The sequence below is a fragment of the Delphinus delphis genome, chromosome 14, assembly GCF_949987515.2.
Source record: "Delphinus delphis chromosome 14, mDelDel1.2, whole genome shotgun sequence".
NCBI classification, from domain to species: Eukaryota; Metazoa; Chordata; class Mammalia; order Artiodactyla; family Delphinidae; genus Delphinus; species Delphinus delphis.
Genome location: NC_082696.1, coordinates 28790850 through 28811092, shown reverse-complemented (window position 1 = coordinate 28811092; position 20243 = coordinate 28790850). Strand labels below are relative to the sequence as shown.

The window sequence follows — 20243 nt, the reverse complement described above, 5'->3', positions numbered from 1 at the left end:
CCTCTTCATTAATGATACCGCATGAATTTGGTGTATAGAAAAGAATGCCGTCATAACCTGTTTGACTTTTGTCACTCAATCAACTTTCTCCAGCAGCTCCAGAACCTCACTTCCAGCCTGAGAACGTGGAAGATAACACAGCCACCTCACAGAATCCTTTCTTTCTATCTTGTAATCATAAAGTTTTTCCATAACTTTCATATTGCCAGAAAACCTGAATGAACATTTAGTCCGAAACCCTTCTACACTATATCTTTGTAAAATATCCTTCTCTACGCAATGATGAGGTCTTGATAAAAGGGCCCCTAGTGTGCAGTGCCACCCTGGACAAAGGAGTTTTAAAGCCATAGCAGAATGACCACCATGTTGTCAGAAGCGTCTAGAGCCACTGGCCATGCGCAAGTGGTGCAGATGCTTAGTACCAAGTCGGTGGGTAAATTGCATTGTCATACCTCTGTGGTTATATGCAAGCACAAATGTATTAGTTCTCCAGAGAAAGAGAACCAATAGTATATGGGCAGAGAGAGAGAGAGGGAGAGAGGGAGGTTGATTTTCAGTAATTAGCTCACAAGATTATGGAGGCTGTCAAATCCAAAATCTGCAGCTCTGCAGGGTGGGTCAGCAGGCTGAAGACTCAGGGAATAGCAGTTCAAGCCCGAAGGCTCTCTGCTGGCTGCAGAATTCCTCCTTGCTTGCGGGGGCGGGGGGGCGGGGGGTGGGGATGGTGGGGTGGTGTGTGTGTGTGTCAGTTTTTGTTTTATTAAGGCTTTCAGCTGATTGGGTGAGACCCACCAGCATTCTGGATGACAATCTGATTTACTCAAAGCCCGCTGATTTAAATGTTAATCTCACACAAGAAATACTCTCACAGAAACATCTAGAAGTGTTCGACCACATATCTGGAAACCATGGCCCAGTCAAATTGATACATAAAATTAACTATCACAAGACCAGTCCTTGTCAATTTGGACCCATATGCATCTCCTTAAATCTCACTTAATCTCCATAAAAGGACAATGACAAGGTCATACTTCCACCTAAAATGATACAACTATCCTGCTTACAACCAAAAACCTACTAATACTCTCCCTAGAAGAGGGTGCAAAGTCCTTGCAGGAGGTCTACGGTTCTTCTTGCCCATGAATTATTATTATATACATTTATTTTATTTTATATATTATTATATAAATAAATAAATATTATTATTTAATTATATATATTAATTTTATTATTATAGATATTATTATTATTATAATCCCATGCCTCCTTCCAAGCAAAATGAGCAACCAGGTGCACTCCTCTTAAGTTCTGCACACAGAGCGGATTTTCCTTCACTACTGGCCTCCAGCTATGTCCCAGAAAGGGGGTATCATATTGCAGCTGTCCACTTCTGTGATCATATCAGAGAACTCAGTGATTATATCAGTAACTCTGTGGTGTCATCCATCACATGAGGGTATGACACACAGCTTCATCTCACACAGAGATAGGAAAATGCAAGAACCCGCAGACTTGATACTAAGCACTTGCATTTTTATTTCCTGAGGATTCTACATCTTCATTTGCTTTTTTCTTAGTGCTTGGTAGATTTGGGTATGTTTCTTTATTTTTAGGACATTCCTGGCTGGCTTTAATATTTGGGTTCTGTCGTTTTCTAGTCCTCCCACTCTCTTTTTAGCTGATAATTTGCAACCTATTCTTAGTAACCCAATGAAAGTTAGGCACTGCCATCAGTTTACCAAGCCAAACTTCAAAGAAAGATTACTGTGAAGCGCTAACTACACTATCTGATATCCACTTAATATATTTGAAAATATTGTGTAAAAGTACGGAAGGCATTGTCTTGACACTAGACAATTTTTGTGTGAAATTCAGAGGGTCACCTAAAGCACATTTCATATTTCACACAGTGGCACCATAACTTGGCAACAATAGGAAGTAGCCAAATACGCCAGATATCAGGATATGACACCTTAGGACTTCTGATGCCTAAAAAAGCCCTGACTTGTATTTTTTTTTTTTTTTTTCGATATGCGGGCCTCTCACTGTTGTGGCCTCTCCCGTTGTGGAGCACAGGCTCCAGACGCGCAGGCTCAGCGGCCATGGCTCACGGGCCCAGCCGCTCCGCGGCATGTGGGATCTTCGCGGATGGAGGCACGAACCCGTGTCCCCTGCATCGGCAGGTGGACTCTCAACCACTGCGCCACCAGGGAAGCCCTCTCCTACTTATTTTTATATCTCAGCTTAAAACCCTAAGATGAAAATTAAAAGTTTCGATCTTTTGCTCAGATGACACATTTCAGTGAGAGATGTTTATTCTAGACTAGTTAATAAGAGTAAATTTATTTTTGTTTTTATTATTATTTCCTTGATCAGAACTTCTATGATTAGCCATTAGAGCCTAATTTTCTAAAAGCATATGGTCATCCCATCAGTCGTTTTTGATAGTACTATTTGTTTCTGAGATGGGATTATAGAATCCTTTTAACAAGATTAGTTGTCACACACACACATACACACACACACACACACACACACACAAACTGATGGTTTGGTCAGAAGTTTCAGATATATTAACTACTTCTGTTATTTATTTTTCTATTTTGTTTCATAATCACCATTTCACAAAAAATATAAGTGACAGCTAAAAGAATAAAAATAAGCTTTTTTTAAGACCACAAGAAAATTACAGAGAAGAAACTAAACAGATGTGAACAAAAGATAGGAATCATGAATAATACCTCCCTTTCTACACTAAATAAATATGGTCACTTAGAGAAGTTACTATAATGTTATTTGTTTATAAAACTCTGTTTAAAATTGCCTTGTATCCTATCCTCATTTAGAGCAAATGAATATTCCAAAGAAATAAGACTATTACTATCGTTAGTATCTACAATGATTCTATTTCACAATTCACAAACTATTACTTAAAAATCTAAAACCTTAGAATACAAACATAGATCATCATGAGAGACCTATCTGAAATTCATTCTTCAAATCATGTTGTTTATATCTCTTTTAATGTACAAATGTAAATCCAGTTTAGCAAGTCTTGAGTTTACCTTTTAAAAGAAAAAGCATTTTCTTTTTTCTCTTTACCACCTTGTAAATACTGTACTTTTATATCTACAATCTGCTCTCATAAGCATCACTGATGGCCCATTGCCTTCTGACTTTTCCTTTAATAATAGGAACAAATAACCAAAGAGTAGAAAGGAGTACATAGTTTCTGTCTAAGCCCCACTTGCCACTCTTCTCTGCATCCTTCTTTCTGTCTCTTTCCACTTTCCATATTCTTTTCTTAGGACTGTCATTATTTAAGATCATCAGTTTCTGTAAGGTTGACAGGGACTTTGTAAAATTCCCCCAAGACAAGACTGCTATTCCTTTTCCATCTCTTTTCTTAAAACAGTATAGAGGGTTAGACCTAATATTACACACATTGTGTATATATATACATTATATATAATACACATTGTATACCATTTTAATATTATTAAAATATTAATATTTAAAAAATACTAGAAAGTACATTTACATAAAGATGTCAGAGAGGAACAAATACACCAGCCATAGCTAAAGTACTTCCAGGAATAATAGTAAAAGTTTCTAACACAAGTAGTCTTGTCAGAACATGGTGCTGCTGGATCTAACATTGTCTTTCCTATAAGAGCCAATTATTTTTCCTCACAGAGCAATTCTTTCTGATTTTCACAGCCTGCTTTCTGATCATTTATCTCACAACGAGACTGGGTGAGGGCATGTGTTTGGACCATTGTAGACCCATTGCCATTTCCAAAAATAACCCAACCACCACTCACTTTAGTTCTACTGTATTTTTGTGTCATGTGTGCAAAGGACAGGAGAGTTCACAGCCAGCACACTAACAGCTCCTTTTCTCTTTGTTTTAAAGTTTGAAACTATTGTATATATATGAAAGTTGGAGTTTTTATTTGAACAGCACTGACAGCCTCATTTCATGCTGTTCATATTATTGTGAACAGATTCTATTGATGTTAAAAGGATCTTAGGGACTGTGAACATCCCTACAGTATTCCTGATAAATATTTATTGAGCTATCACTTTAATTTCTCACTGGACTCACCTCTACTTCCAGGGCTATCTCTACCATTGTCAACCAGCATCAATCAGTAAAGTTCTTTCTTAGACTGTGTTCAAATATCCTCATGAACGTTTTATAAGGAATGGTTCTCCTGCATGTTCTAAAGCCAGGCACTTCAGTGATGCTAAGGACATACCGCTAAGCAGAAATGAACATGTTCCTCTTTGTAACTTCCACAGTTTAGGGCATCTATTGTAATAGCCAACACTGAATGATTATACTAAGTGGCAGACACTGTGTTTTAGTGCTTTTTATGCAATTTCTCAATTAACCCTCATAATGACTCTATGAAAAGCTGTTACAATACCCTTATACATTCTTAAGATCTGAGGCTTAAAGAGGTAAACGTTGGTTGTGTGATGCCACATAGCTAGTAATGGCAAAAACAGAATGCACAATGACCTACTGTATAGCAGAAGGAACTATACTCAATATTATGTAATAATCTATACGGGAAAAGAATCTGAAAAAGAATGTATATATATAAAACTGAATGGCTGTGCTATATAACTGAAACTTACATATTGTAAGTTACATATTGTAAATCAACTATACTTCAATAAAAAAAAATTAAAAAACCCAACAGAATGAAAGTGTAGGTTTTTCTGATACCAAAAGCTTTGCTTTTAACGATTAAAATAATCTTCCTCTCTATCTGTTTTAAAAACCAATCGTTCACATATCTGTAGGCAGCAATCATGATTTTAACTTGTATTTAGACTACTTTATTCAAAGTTCACCTGTGTCTGTCCAGTTTGTTTACCTAAGCTTTCCAGGGAGAAAACTGTTGCTTCCTTGTCCATAGAACCTAGCAGAGTGCAGGGCAGAAAGAGATACACTATATCTAATTTCTGTAAAACAAACCTTGTATCTACCTTAATTTCCTCCTCTTCCCAACTGCCTCACCCAATGGCAAGATCACAAGTCAGTTGGAATCTCCTCCTTCACTTACTGCTATTTCCCCAAATACTTGTGTCCACATTCAAGCTACTTCATTACTAAGCTCCCCTGTTACCTTTTTGAAGCTGTAGAAAGAGAACCAGAAGAGTTTCCAGGAGATGTGACTTTTCAGCTCTGTGTCTTAGAATTTATGACTAAATATTTAGCTCTGGGCAAAGCACTTAACTTCCTTTAAGTGTCCTCAGGGTTAACACCCATTTAGTTAATCCCTCAGGGCTTGATAGGAAAGATCAGATGAGATTAGGTATGGGTGAACAATTTGAAAACTCAAGTGTGTTATGTAATTTAATACCTATAAGAACAGTGCAGCTGAACTATTAAATGTAAAATTTTCCTCTAAGTGCCAAAATTTTAATCAGTGGAAAGAGCTGATTGCCACGTGCTTCTGAGGAAAAAAGGTCAGAGATACACTGTTCATTGAAGTCTATTCCAAAGGCCCCAGCCCACCCTAAACCATTTTTTTTTCTAAATCCTTTTGCATTTTCTTTTTGTTGTCAATTTACACCTTCATAGAATAAAGGAGTTTCAGAGTAAGAAAGAATCCTAGAATCAATTGACTTCAATCAACTCTCACTTTACCAGTGAGTTTGCTCGGGGCTCCCTGCCCTAAATTTTTTTTTTTTTTTAATCTTAAAAAGTGTTTATTGAGATCTCTCTGTAGTGAATCAAGTGGGTGTAGTGAATCAAGTGGGTGTAAAGTGGCATAAACACAGCATTGAAAATCAGCTAAACCCCATTATAAAAATAAATTACAAAAAAAACAAAGGCAGTGAAAGAGAGAGAAATTCTTACAAAATTTGTTCAGGGGCTGTGATGCAACCTGGATTGACCACATCTAGACCCACAGCTGGATGAGACCTAAGGCTGGACACTCTTGGGGCTGAGAGGATTGGTGAGGTTGGGTGAGCAAATGCAAACCCATTCCATGGGTCCCAAATCTCCAGGTTCAGGGGAATCTTCCAAGAGCTAAAACATGCATGGGAAACCCAGAGGATGGTACACCGTGTGATTGGGAAAGGTTTCTAAAACGCACCTCCTCTATTCATCTCCTGGTGATTCACTGCTGCCTAAATTTTAATTCTATTCTCAACTCTGGGCATCCTGGATTCACACAAACCTCCCTGTCGCTAGGCTCCAACCCATCCATCCCACCCCTCCCTTCCTAATCCGTCACTCTCTATCCTGCATCCACCCCTCTCTGTGGGCCATTTCATCCCAGGGAAAGCCCATTTTCATGTCATTGGCCCATTCTCCTTATTACATACAATTTTAAAGTTGTAAATAATTTTTCTTCAAATTTTGTAGACTGCGTTTATATTTGACCAGATAAAATATTTCTGATATTAAGGCAACGATCTAAAACCCTTTTTTCAAATGATACAAATGAACTTCTAGAAATAGACCCACAGACATAAAAAACAAACTTATGGGGTTTCCCTGGTGGTGCAGTGGTTAAGAATTCGCCTGCTAATGCAGGGGACATGGGTTTGAGCCCTGGTCGGGGAAATAAGATCCCGAATGCCAATCAGTGAGGCCAAAAAAAAAAAAAGAATGCTGGGGAATCAGAAAAATAAAATTGTGAAAAAGCTGCTAGTTTAGCTTTGAGTCAAACAGCAGAAATAACGAGTAATTTTGGTCATAATCAAGAGGAAGAGAAAGTTGTGAGTTTAACAAAGGGAGAAACAGACTTTGCTCCAACTGTAAAACTTACCTGACACAATGCGAGGGAGAGAGAGGGGGCTTCTCTGCGCTGAGCTGGAGGAGTCTATAGTCACACGTTTACACATTCACACAACAGGCAGCAGGACCATCATGAGGATTGGAATTGATAATGTTTTGCTATCAAACTTAAATGCTAGATGCGCGTGACTCTAACTTTAAACAGGAAAGTTTTGAAATGACATTTTGCTACTCGCTGGAATAAACAACCCGTCCTTGAACTGGGAACCCTCTAAGCCATTGTAAATGGTTAAAGTCATGCAAAACTAAGTGCGTTTCTGCTTTATGGACCAAGCTTAAGAATGCAATATTTTATCTAAATGAATAGGCGATGTCTAAGGTTCTTTCCAGTGTGAGGGTTTTATGTCCAGCCATATGTTTACTTTCAGGAAGCTTATCAGTGCTGTGTATGGGGACCCAGATAACAGAAGACAGTGAATGATGAACTTCTTGGTTCAGAGAGAAGAAAAAAACAAAACGAAACAAAAAAACAAGTTATGGGTTCAGAAAAGTATGAAATAGTAAGAGTAATGACAAAATAAAATGTATTCTTCTTTCAACCCATAGATTGTAGACCTTATATATGGCGGGGGGATGAGTGTTCAGGTTTGTATAAATGACATAATTCTTTCTCCAAGTAAAAAGAGCTGTCATAAATTGACCACTAACTATATGCTAGACAGAGTTCTAAGTACCTTTACCTGAATTATCTCCTTTAGCCCCCACAAAACTGTAATCTATTATAATATTCCATTTTTGCACGTGAAAGAAATGGAAGCACAGAAAGGTGAAATCATTCCTGCAAAGTCACACAGGTAATAAGCATTGAACTTGGTGGCAAACTCAGGCGGCCTTACTCAAGAGCTCACAGCACTAATCACAGCAGAAAGTAAAGTGTTGAGCAGTTTCCTGCTGCTCCATGCGTGGCTCACTGGGAAGCATGGCCAGATGGTCTGCTGGTCAGCACTGATGTGAGTCCAGTTGGCTGAGAGAGATGCGGTTCAGAAAACTGAGGATGATTGTGGCTTCCTGATCTAAGATGAAGGGAATAAATACCAAGTTTGATTTGGAAAGCTTTGAGCGGCAGAAGTAGGGGATATCAGAAGCAGCCAGGAGCATGCCCCCGTTTTCTCCAAAGCCTACCTCCATCTCTGATCCCATGGGTGGCATTATGTGATATTTGGAATTTCTCACTGTGGGTAAGGTGGCTTTCATTACTGAGATAGCTACCTTTTTTAGTTAAGACCTGAGTAATGAGGTCAGTCTACTTAAGAGATCTTCTTGTATCCACAGATTTTTACCAAATGGTTTATCTCTAATAGCAAGAGGCAGAGTCTACACTGGCCAACAAGTATCAGATGGAAAGTTTCTGTGGAAGCAGATTGTGTTTAACTTTTCTCACATTTCTTTTTGTTGGCAGGGTGAGGGGGTTAGATAATTCCATATCTTGAGGAATGAAGCAACAGTTTTCTGGATATTAAATATGAGAGTGTTTTGCTTTTTAAGAATAAAAATCTAGAAGTTATATTTTCTCCACTTTGAAAGATCTATGGAATGAAGTCCTCCCTCTCCTTATATTAACGCAATGATCGAATTTTATGTATTCTCTGAAACACTGAAATATTTCTGTAGTCCATATGTTTTCAAACTATGCATCTTTTCATTTCTACATTTGGTACAAAAATTACTGCTCTCATATAAATATGAATATACCTCTTGATATTGATTTCTACATCTCCAGAAATTTGGGCTGAATTTTAAAATGTGATGAATCATTAAAAAATATAGGGCTTCCCTGGTGGCGCAGTGGTTGAGAGTCTGCCTGCCGATGCAGGGGATACGGGTTCGTGCCCCGGTCCGGGAAGATCCCACATGCCGCGGAGCAGCTGGGACCGTGAGCCATGGCCGCTGAGCCTGTGTGTCCGGAGCCTGTGCTCCGCAACGGGAGAGGCCACAGCAGTGAGAGGCCCGCGTACTGCAAAATAAATAAATAAATAAATAAATATAAAGAAATAATGATAATCCTGAAAATATAAGGGAAAATTTAGTTTTCTTTCTGGAAAAAATTTGCACAATAATGAATCTTCCTCTTTAATTTTTGCTTGAAAGAAATCTAGACATTTTGAACATCCCAAGGGTAGAATTGCATTTTGTTCAAAGGTGACTTCAAGTAAGAGCCCAGGGAGAACATCAGGGAGGTACATTTTCCTACCAGGCAAAACAGGTGCCCAGTTAAAACCATGGCCCTTGCAAAAGAAACCTTATTGTTTAACTGCTTCATTATCTGACTTCCTCTAAGTAAATACCATTATCTGTGTTGCCAATAATAGTACCTGGAAAAACACACATTCTGAAAGTGTGAGGAAACTCATCCTACCTTGAAATTCTCATTTAAGAGGATGTTACAGGCTACGGAAGGACTAGCAATTGAAAAACAAAGGTGGGCCAAAACAAACAAATCAGGTTTTAAGGCCTAAAAACAAAGATAATAGGAAAGAGCCTAAACTTTTGCAGCCTGTTTGCTTTTGTCAGAACAAATACTGGGAATGCACAAGACAGTCAAGTCCAATGAAAAAAAGTGTGGGTGGGAGGATTATGGGTGGTTAATTTTCCATTTCTTTCCTATGATGAACATATGCTACTTTCATATTATATTTTAAAAAAAAGCTTTTAAAAAATTACTTTTGTTTCTCCAACTACCATATCTGCATATGGCAACTGAGCACGCCAGCCCCATCCTCTGGTAGTCAGGCAAAAAGATAATGGGTATGAAAATCTAGGCAATCTCACCAGATTTCAGGGTGAGCTAACCCTCAGTAATTCCCTACTTCAAAACAAAAGATTTTTTAATTTAACTTCTATTTCTATCAAGCAATCTTGACTAGTTACCTCCAATATTGAACTCTACTTAAACTGTGTATTGAGACTATACATTAGATTAAGTAAGTAAAATACTCTGTGATGATGGCTGGCTTTGAATGGAAATAATCCATTCACTGAAATATATTTGCTGGAGGAAATGATGGAACCATTTTATCACAATTATTTCAGGAACTGGGAAAAGTTACCCTAATAAAATTCATACTATGACCAGAATATTGTCTTGGTAAACAATCCATTTGCAGGCTTGTAAATTTGCATGTTGCAGAAGGCTGTGGAGTTGCTTCAGCTTGTGTTTACACCTAACAGAATTGAAGGCATCTAGAAGTTTTAGTTGGGGTGCTGATGTCCTGATGAAGAAAGGGCGTGCTGCAGTGTAGAAACTACCGCAGAAACAACTGCATCCCTCAGATTCAAATTCTAAGAAAACTACTAATAGACTAGAAGAGTGTTTAACTTCCTAAACCTCAGAGTTCTACATCTTAAAGAACATTGATTCTATTCTAGACACATCATAGTCAAACTGATAAAAGCCAAAGATTAAAAAAAAAAAATTAAAGCAGCCAATGAAAGACAACGTATTACATTCAGGGTAACAATAATTTAAATCATCACTGACTTCTCATCAGAAACTATAGAGAGAAGAAGACCTTGGACCAGCATCTTTAAAGCGATAAAAGAAAAAAATAAAGTCATCCACTTAGAATTTTATATCTAGAAAAACATATCCTTCAAGAATTAAATAAAAATATTTTCATGTATAAAGGCATATCATAAAGATAAAAGAAAACTGAGAGATGTCATTGCCGGAGAATCACTGCATTATAAGAAACACTAAAAGAAGTTTTTCCAGGCTAAAAGGAAATGATTTCTGAGGAAAATTGGATCTTCAAGAAGAAATGAAGAACATCAGAAATGGTAAACATCTCAGAAAATACAAAGGATGGTTTTCCTTTAGATACGTTATACCATTGGTTTAATTTCGTATGTAGAAGTGATATATATTACAACCATAATGTAAAGCATGGGAGGAGTAGTGGGATAAATAGACCTATACTGTTTGAAGTTTTCTATAATGGTCTGTGAAAACTTAGTTATTAATTGTAATCCTTAGAGCCACCACTAAGCCAATAGATAAATTAATATTGAATTCTAAAACATACTCAAATAACTAGAGAAGTCATAAAAGGAAGGATAGCAAACGAAGAGAAGGGTCATGAGGAAGACAAATATCAAGATGGTATAGTTATATCTAACAATTACATTAAATGTAATTTAATTCCAAGCAAAAGCAGAGATTGTCAGATAGTCTTTAAAAGGAAAACTTAACTATATGAGGTCTATATGACAAGCACTTTAACGATAAGACACAGATAGGTTGAAAGTAAATGGATAGAAAAGATATATCACATGAAGAGTAGGTGTCAGAAGGTTGGCTAGGCTATATTAATGTCAGAAAAAAAAAAAAAAGACTTCAAATGAAGACTTTTACCAGAGATAAAGAGGAACACAATTCATCAGGAACTTACAACAATTATAAGAGTGTATGTGCTTAATATCAGAGCTTCAAAATATATAAAGTAAAAATGGACTGAACTTTAAAAAGCAAAAGATAATTCTACCACCATAGGTGGAGATTTTAATACCCATGTCTCAGTCATTGACTGAACAGCTACCTCTCCCACCAAAGCACTAAACATAGACCTTAGTCTAAGAAGTGATTATTGGAGAGGATCTTTATTAAGCGAGCTGCTACTACAGAAGTGATACTATCTTTGTAACCCCATTGAAGATGCAATAAAAATTTTTTTAAAGTTTTTAAGATGAGTAGATCCAGAGCATTCCTATTACTATTTCTGTACACGTTCTGCAGTAGTTTTTCTTGTAACATAATTTCTCCAGCTCCAAAAAGTACCTAAGCAGCATTTTCTGGGTCTGGCCCATACAGATTCCCTTCTAATTCCATTCTCTTTGCATAACTTTAAGAATCACTTATTTATTTATTAACATCTTTATTGGAGTATAATTGCTTTAGAATGGTGTGTTAGTTTCTGCTGTATAACAAAGTGAATCAGCTATACATATACATATATCCCCGTATCTCCTCCCTCTTGCATCTCCCTAGAAATGCAAATCAAAGCTACATTGAGGTATCACCTCACACTGGTCAGAATGGCCATCAACAAAAAATTTACAAGCAATAAATGCTGGAAAAGATAGGGAGAGAAGGAAACTCTCTTGCACTGTTGGTGGGAATGTAAATTGATACCGCCACTATGGAGAACAGAATGGAAATTCCTTAAAAAACTAAAAAAAAATCATTTAATTGTTATGTTTTGTTCTACATGGCTCCTTCACAGCATACGTGCTGTAGATCTTAATAGTAGTATTAGTCGGTGGACAGCTTGTTTATTTTGTGGCTGTACTACTAATGGACCACAATGATGGCATAAATAGGCCAATTCACTTTCATGTTTCTTCATCTTTCTTCAAAGGACATAAAACAGACAGAACAGTTTTTTTGACAGATGAAATTGATAATAAGTTTACTGTAAGCCTGGTCTTTGAAAAAAAGGCAGCAGAGTGTTTTTCCCTCTCCAACCCCTCCTGCTTCTGCTAATAGGCATAGTCTCTGACTCTCTTTTATAAAGAAAAGATTAAAGCACCAATTTAGCTCATGCTGCTTCTCAGAGGAGAGCTGCTTCTTCCTAGGAAGAGTGATACAGAACTGAGCACGCAGGTTCTCCATCCCCCTCCCAGCCCTGAGGTTCTCTGCTCATGAGCTTTGGATGTCAGTTACCCTCTTTCAGCATCTGATCTCATCTATCATGTGTGCCCCTCTATTTCATAGGGTTGGCCCAAACACTAAATTAGGTTTTTGTGAACACACTGAGATCTATACAAATATACAAACCGTGAGGCCTAATACAAATATTAGGTATCACCACAATTCTCCACTTAATTAGACCCTATTTAATTAGAGAAGGTGAAAGCTCTAGGATCACCCTCTGAATTATTTTGTTTCTTTTATTGACCCTTCTCTTCTCAGTTCTAGTGTCTTTACTTGGTGTCATTAGGCCTCATGGTTCAATGTGTTTGTGGAAAAGAATGAAAAGATGTTATGTCTTCAGTTTCCTATAAAAACATACCTACCCTTGGTCCGAGTGTAATTTTTAATTACACATGCGAGGCATATTCTCCAATCTCAGAAAGTAGCTTTCCTCTGACTGTGATTAGATTTATACTTCGGGATTGATAGTGCAAGTCATACTTGCCCTCCACTGAGTATTTGGAATATGACTCACCTTAGGGTTTTTAATCCCTTCCTTCCTTGGAAGAGACACTTGAATCAGTATATTTGCCCACCTTATCTTATTTCTCTGTCCTCCACTCCAGGAAATAGACTCATGCTTTGTTCCCCCAACACTTGATTATACTTCACAATTCATCAAGCTGTACTTAATGGTATACATGCTTTAGAAATTGAAAAAGAAGATAAAATAAAGAGACTTATAAAAAAGTGATTGTGAAGTACATTCAAGTGTTGGACTATGTATAAAGAAACAAACAAGCAAAACCAAAAATTTCCCCTAAACCTTGCCTTTGTGTGGGGCTTTACCGCCGCATGCTTTCTATATATCACAGGGCCAGAATGTATTTTTCCAATAATACCTGAGTCATCATTAGTCCAGAAGGTTCTTGGGTCAGGCTTGGACAGGATGTTGGCATGATTACATGGCTCTTTCACCTTGAAAACAGAAGGAGAAAAGAAATGATGTGAAAAAATTGCTTCACTGTTTCAGTTGTTTCAGGCCTGCAGTTCTACAGAAAAGATTCCAAGGCTGAAACTAGAACATAAAGTGCATCTGTGACCTGATTAGGGTGACCAACCATACCTGCTTTGTCCAGGACTATGCTGGTTGTGTCACTGAAAGCCCCATATCCTGGGAAACCCTTCAGTCCTGGGCAAACTGGGATGGATGGTGACCCTATGCCTGATGTGGTTTCACTGCCAGGGCTCATGGGGGCTGGAGTTCAGCCTCCTACTTTGCTCCCTCATTCTTGTGCCTTTTGCATAACACAAACTGCACAGCTGGACGCAGAGGCCCTGCATGATTAGCAAGCATTTTCATGTAAGAATATCCATCACATAAAAAGCATTTTGGGGAATCCCCTGGTGGTCCAGTGGTTAGGAATCCGCATTTCCTCTGTGAGGGCAGGGGTTCCATCCCTGGTCAGGGAACTAAGATCCCGCGTGCTGTGTGGTGTGGGCAAAAAAATAAAAATAATAAAATAAAAAGCATTTTGGACTTCTACGTAGCCAAGATGGTACTTTTAGTATATATGCTTGGGAAAACACATAATAAGAAAGAGCTACTTTTAATTCAGTTGCAATTTAATATGAATTCTTCTTTTATAATTATAGCAGAATCTTTCTTTTTAAATAGTAGCACATGCATATATGCAATATGTATTACTTATTCAACCTAAAGACTCTGCCTGGTGCACAGCACATCCAACTAATAGAATCTTTCAATAAATACCAGGGAACAGTAATGATCCTTTTTTTTTTTTTTTTTTTGCAATTTTCTATAATTGTGATGTGTGACTTTCAAACATATATTCAATTGGGGAAATATAAATCCTAGTGTTCAAATGGATGTTCCATTTATATATATTTTGTAGTATGATAATTTGATTACTGTGAAAATTCTCTAGTATTTTACTATTTAATGGATAAATTCCTACCATTGCAGCAACAGTCAAAGTACTCAAAATACTCGAAGTATTCCTTCCATTGCAGCAAGAATGTCACTAAGTACATTGTTTAGTTCTGTTGACATTTTCTTTCCATAGCAAATCTCTACTGATGAAGGAGTCAGTGTGTCCATTTTCAATCTGGCACAAGCTCTTTCTCTTGTCCTGAACTAATACCAAGGAACGTGTAGAAATCAAGATCTCAAAGGGCTCTTTGCACCCCTATGATTCACAATAGCCAAGAGGTAGAAACAACCTAAATGCTTATGGACAGATGAATGGATAAAGAAAATGTAGTAGACACATACAATGAACTATTATTCTGACTTAGAAGGAAATCCTGTCATATGCAACCACACGAATGAAGCTTGAAGACATTATGCTAAGTGAAATAAGCCAGACACAGAAGCACAAATACTGCCTGATACTACTTATAAGAGGCATCTAAATTAGTGAAACATGTAAAAGCAGAAAGTAGAGTGGTGGTTGGCAGGAGCTGGGGGAAGGGGAAATGGGGAGTTGCCATACATTGAGTATAAAGTTGCAGTTATGTAAGAAGATTAAGTTCTAGAGATCTGCCTAGCAACATGTGCCTATAGTTAACATTACTGTATTGCACACAAACATTTGTTAAGAGGGTAGATTTCATATTGTGTTCTTACCTCCCCTCCCCCAACAAGAACATCTAGGAATAGATCATCATCTTATGTCTCTTAGTATATCAGATACACACATAAAATATTTCATACATAAATATGTAAGCGGTCTACATTTTATTAATGGATTTCCTGGTAATGTCGTTTGTTTTAATTGATAGGAACCATCATTTTATAAGTCAAACTGTGATAAAAAAAATCATTAAAATATAAATCTCCAGGAGAAAAAAAAAGAAAGTATAGACCAGCCCCATTCCGTGGATACCAGTTTGAGTGGCAAAGCAAAAACATCCCTCAAATTTCACTAAGCAGCCCCAGTCTAAATTCCTTCAAAGGAATTACCTCTTCCACTAAGTATTACTCCCTTTGTTAGAAAATTCTTTGCAAGTTGAACAGAAGTTTGGATCCTTGAAACTTCCCTCACTGGTTCTAGCTCACTCCTGAGTTACATAGAAGAGATCTACTTTCTCTTTGATAAAATAATACCTAGAATATTAGAAAGTAGCTGTTATGTCTCACCTCAGTCTTCCATTCCCAGGTTAGCTGGCCCTCTTTCCTTCCACTGTTCCTCGTGAAATGGTTTTAAGTCTCTTTATTGAGATCACTGTACCCCAGAAGACATCCTCTCTGGCCTGTGAGCTAATCACCTAGGAGCTTCCAGGTCAGGGACAGATAATAGCCCCTGAAATAAGGAATCGGTTTTGAGGAACAACTCCGGAAGGATTACAAACATTATTTCCAGATGTGAGTAATTGAAATGTTTCTAAGAACCTATAAATCTAACAGAGTGAAAGTAAAAAATTCATTGCTATTTAGCCACACTTTTTTATTTGGAAAGTCCTAGTTGATTTTATAACTATGGACCCATTTGGGAAATTTGCCATGTATGAGCATTCTTCCTGCATTCAGCTCTAATTATCTTGTGTTTCTGTGGCGTTTGTGTCAAATAAACATCATTCCTCCAAATATCATTTACTTATGAATAATTCTTTATCACTATTTGTTGGAAAAATCTTCTACATTGTTGAAGTTGTTCCTGTTAAATTCAGAGTCATCAAGAATGACTTCCTGCTCATTGTGTTATTATCATGGAAGTATTATTATCATGCTGTTTTCTTCATGATTCCCAAGCACCAAAGTACCCACGGCAAGTTATCTATAGAGCTCGTGGCGCATATTTTTAGCACAAGTTTATGCAAATTAATTCATAAATATATATATTGCAACTGTTTGTAAGCAATGCCCTAAAACTCACTCCCATAGTTTTAGGTACTTCACAGAAGTAAGAAAAGTCTATATCGGATGTCAGTCCTGCTGGGTCGTCACAAGATCCTTCACAAGAGACTTCACAAGACCCTTCACAAGACCCTTCACGAATCCACAGTGGGCTCTTTGGTTTTTTCCTTCTTTCCCATATCAGGTTCCATGATGTTCAGAAGTAAGCAAGAACACTTTAGAGAAATGAAATTTTGCTTCTCAAATTGCTCTAATAAGACTTTAGAAATGTCCCTTGGACACTATCACAGGATGTAAAACAGTCCTGCAAATATTAATTTTGAATTCAGTTCTGTGTATCTGGGAGGAAGAAAAGCATTCCTTGATTTTTTCTCTTGGATGTGTTTATTGCATCCAAAATGTATTTATTAAGCATTTGTTTAAGATGCTACCCCGGTTTTTATAAGGACACAAAGGAAACTTGATCATTTGGACTTTATATTCTGATTTGGGAACAGCACATAGACATCCACAAAGCCATAATGCAGCCTGATACTAAATACCTCCAGGGACTTCCCTGGTGGCGCAGTGGTTAAGAATCCACCTGCCAATGCAGGGGACACTGGTTCAAGCCCTGGTCTGGGAAGATCCCACGTGCTGTGGAGCAACTAAGCCCGTGTGCCACAACTACTGAGCCTGTGTGCCACAACTAATGAACCCTGCACGCCTAGAGCCCGTGCTCCACAACAAGAGAAGCCACTGCAATGAGAAGTGCGCCGCAAAAAAGAGTAGCCCCTGCTCGCCACAACTAGAGAAAGCCCGCGCACAGCAACAAAGACCCAAAGAATAAATAAATTAATTAATTAAAATAAATAAATAAATAAAAGTACCTCCAAGAAGAAGTACCTCCATGAAGAAAGTGGTATGGTTATTAATTTTGATCAGGGTTTAAAGGAAGAAGCAATAGTGTAGGCAAAGCTGTTAAGCAAGGCTTCACGGAAGAGGGAGGATTTGACAGGTTTTCAAAATACTGGTGGGACTTCCCTGGTGGTCCAGTGGTTAAGACTCTGCACTTCCACTGCAGGGGGCATGGTTTCCATCCCTGGTCGGGGAACCAAGATCCCTTGTGCTGCGTGGTGCGCGGCCAAAGAAAAAAAATACTGGCAACACTTGGATTGGTGAGCAGCCAGTAGAAAAGTATCCAAAGTGGGCGGAACAATACAAATAAAGGTGTGGGAGCAAAACCTAACAAGGTGTATTTAAGCAACTGTTGGTTGAACAATTTCATGGGAGTAGAAGGCTCCTGGGAGAAATGACTGGAAACTAGGTGGAAGCCAGAGAGTGGATAGCTTTGAAAGTCAATGAGTGCTTCACTCTGAGGAAATTCAAGAGCCCTGGAAGTTTGTGTGAGATGCCAGAGTCAGAAAAGACCCAAAGTGAGGAGATTAGGAGGCAGCTGTACCATCAGAAGGTACTGGATGAGAGCAGGGTGAACATGGGGACTGTGGATATGGGCAGGAAGGGATGGGCGTGAAGGGCAGCTGGAATGATTTGGGAAGACTTGATAAATGACTGAACATGAGGGAAGACAGAGGAGTCCAAAATATTTCAGAACTTTGGAACTTGGTGTGTGGTCCCAGCAGTCCACAGTCACTGGCAGCTAAAGGGACGATTCTGTATTGTGTTTAAGCTAGCATGGCGGGCTTTCCAAGCACATGTGGTCCCCTGTTCATGTGCTAGGTCTTCAGTCCTCCTAGGAGCACTTGCTCATCTCTAACCTCCTCAGACCAGATCCCCTTTGGGTGCCTAGTGGTGAGGTTTCACTTACATAGTCATGTGTAAGTGGCTTCAACCTTCGGGCTACAATCTTCCACCGCACACAGGGTAGGATGAGAATCCACCCCCACTATTTCACTAGAGCAGACATCCCACAGTCTGCAGATCTAGTATCACTAACCTCCACCCTCATGAAGATGACAGTTTGGACAAGGACAGCAGAAGTCTGATCAAGAGCTTAGTGGAGGAATCCCATCAGAGATCACAAGTCTTATCATGCAGGTCTCCACAAGCTAGTGACTCATCCTCATTCAGTTGCTTAAGGATAATTACATCCGCATAACATGGAGAATAGGGATTATTCTTGGCCCCTGAAGATACTGTGATGCTAAGCTACTAGATAACTGTTCTTCCTTTTGTGGCTTTAATTCACTTGTGTCCTTACTGGGATTTTATATTTTTCAGTTTAGCCCTTGTGACTGTGAATTGCTAAAGGCAATTTACCACCCCACCCATTTTGCTTATTTATGTCTCCTGCCTGGCCCAGCAAGTGTTTCAGTTTCATAAAGTCAAGATATCCAGGTTAAACCTCTATTAAATTAGATGTTTTCTATATTCTACACCAGTGGTAGAGTTCAGAGGATCAGCGACTTGCGGGGCTGGAAGACATTGTTTCTCTCCTTGCTGCTTACTTTATGGACAAGGAAACTGAGGACTAGAGAGTAATGTAGCTTAAGTTAGTGATTATAGAGTCCAAGTCTCCACTGTTACATTTCAGGATGTCAGTTGAGAGCTGATATTGGTTTCTTAAAACTTGGGTTTATCCTCAATTTTGAAAGTAATTTAATTATACATTTCATTTAGTAAATATTAGTGGATAACCTATGGTATAGGAGGTACAGTACTAGCAGCCACATGCTTAGATGGGAAGCAGATGGATGTGTCCCTGACCTCATGGAACTTATTTTCTAACGCTGGTGATTGAGATGAGCATGAAGGAGGCAAAAAATAAGATGACATGAGTAGGGAGTGGGGCAATATATGGTCATTTTAGATGCTTTAAAGTAGTCCACCTTCTTACATATTTTAATAATATTCCCAGAATCAACAATACACATCGGTATTTGTAAGTGAAAACACAAAGCAAAGCAGGCACATGGAGTTGGTTTGACTGGAATCCAGGTCAAACCTTTATAAATTCTATACCAAAGCATATAATTAAATTCTTAAGTAAAAATTATTTAGGGTCATGGAGTTTGGCGATCAATGTATGTCTACTGACTATGTCATTGATTTGGTAGGACTCAAAAGATGTTAAAGTGGCCAAAGTGAATATATCATAGAATCATAGTATTTTGAGGCTAGAACAGATTTAACAAATGACTTAGTTCAGCTCCTTATTTAATGGATGGGAAAACGGATTCTGAAGGAGGAGGTAAAGTGACCTACAGAAGGAGATACAAAAGTTATTTATATTGCTTATAATACATCCACCATGGTTAAGAGAAACTTCCTTGCATTTATTGTTTATTTTAGATCAAAGTTGATAGAAATAATAAGGTATAGCTGTTTAGAGCATGGACTTTGGAGTCAGACAGACCTGGAATAAAATACGGCAGCCCCACACTTGACTATGCATGTGACCCTGGGCAAGTTACATAATCTCTCTTAGGCTCAGTCTCCTTCCTGGAAAAATTGGCAAAGTTACAGTTAGATTTAAGGTTAGATTTAGCTTCTTCTAGGGTTCATGATTATATAGTCAAACATGTTAACAGGAGTATCATGACTTAGAATGGAGGCTGGAAGGGAGAATCTTCTGGTAGAAAAAGTTTACTGTGTTAACTGAATTATCTATGTGCAAACAATATCGGCAAAAGTAAAAAGACTTCTCTCTAGGCATTGTGCTTGCTGAGCACTCAGACTGGAACTTTCTTTGCTTGGACATCTGCATAACTTTCATCTCCTTCAGATATCTATCTGCTCACACGTCAGCTCCTCAGGGAAGCCTTTCCCAACACCCTGTTTAAAATGGAAACTTCTTTCCCCTTCCTGCTTTATATTTCTCTACGGCACTTAACACCATCTCATATATAATTGTGTTCTTCATTTTTTTGAATGGTCTCTTGTAAATTTCATGAGTCCTAAAGGGGTGC

At 38.2% G+C, this 20243-nt stretch overlaps 1 protein-coding gene across 1 annotated transcript in view; it reads right to left on the bottom strand.

Moving 5' to 3' along the window:
- Positions 1-20243, bottom strand: part of SGK1 (serum/glucocorticoid regulated kinase 1) — a 110911-nt gene that overhangs the window by 16987 nt on the left and 73681 nt on the right. Inside the window, exon 3 of the mRNA XM_060029931.1 lies at positions 13358-13433. Within this exon, the coding sequence (XP_059885914.1) occupies positions 13358-13433 (76 nt within the window). The remainder of the gene's footprint in view (positions 1-13357; positions 13434-20243) is intronic.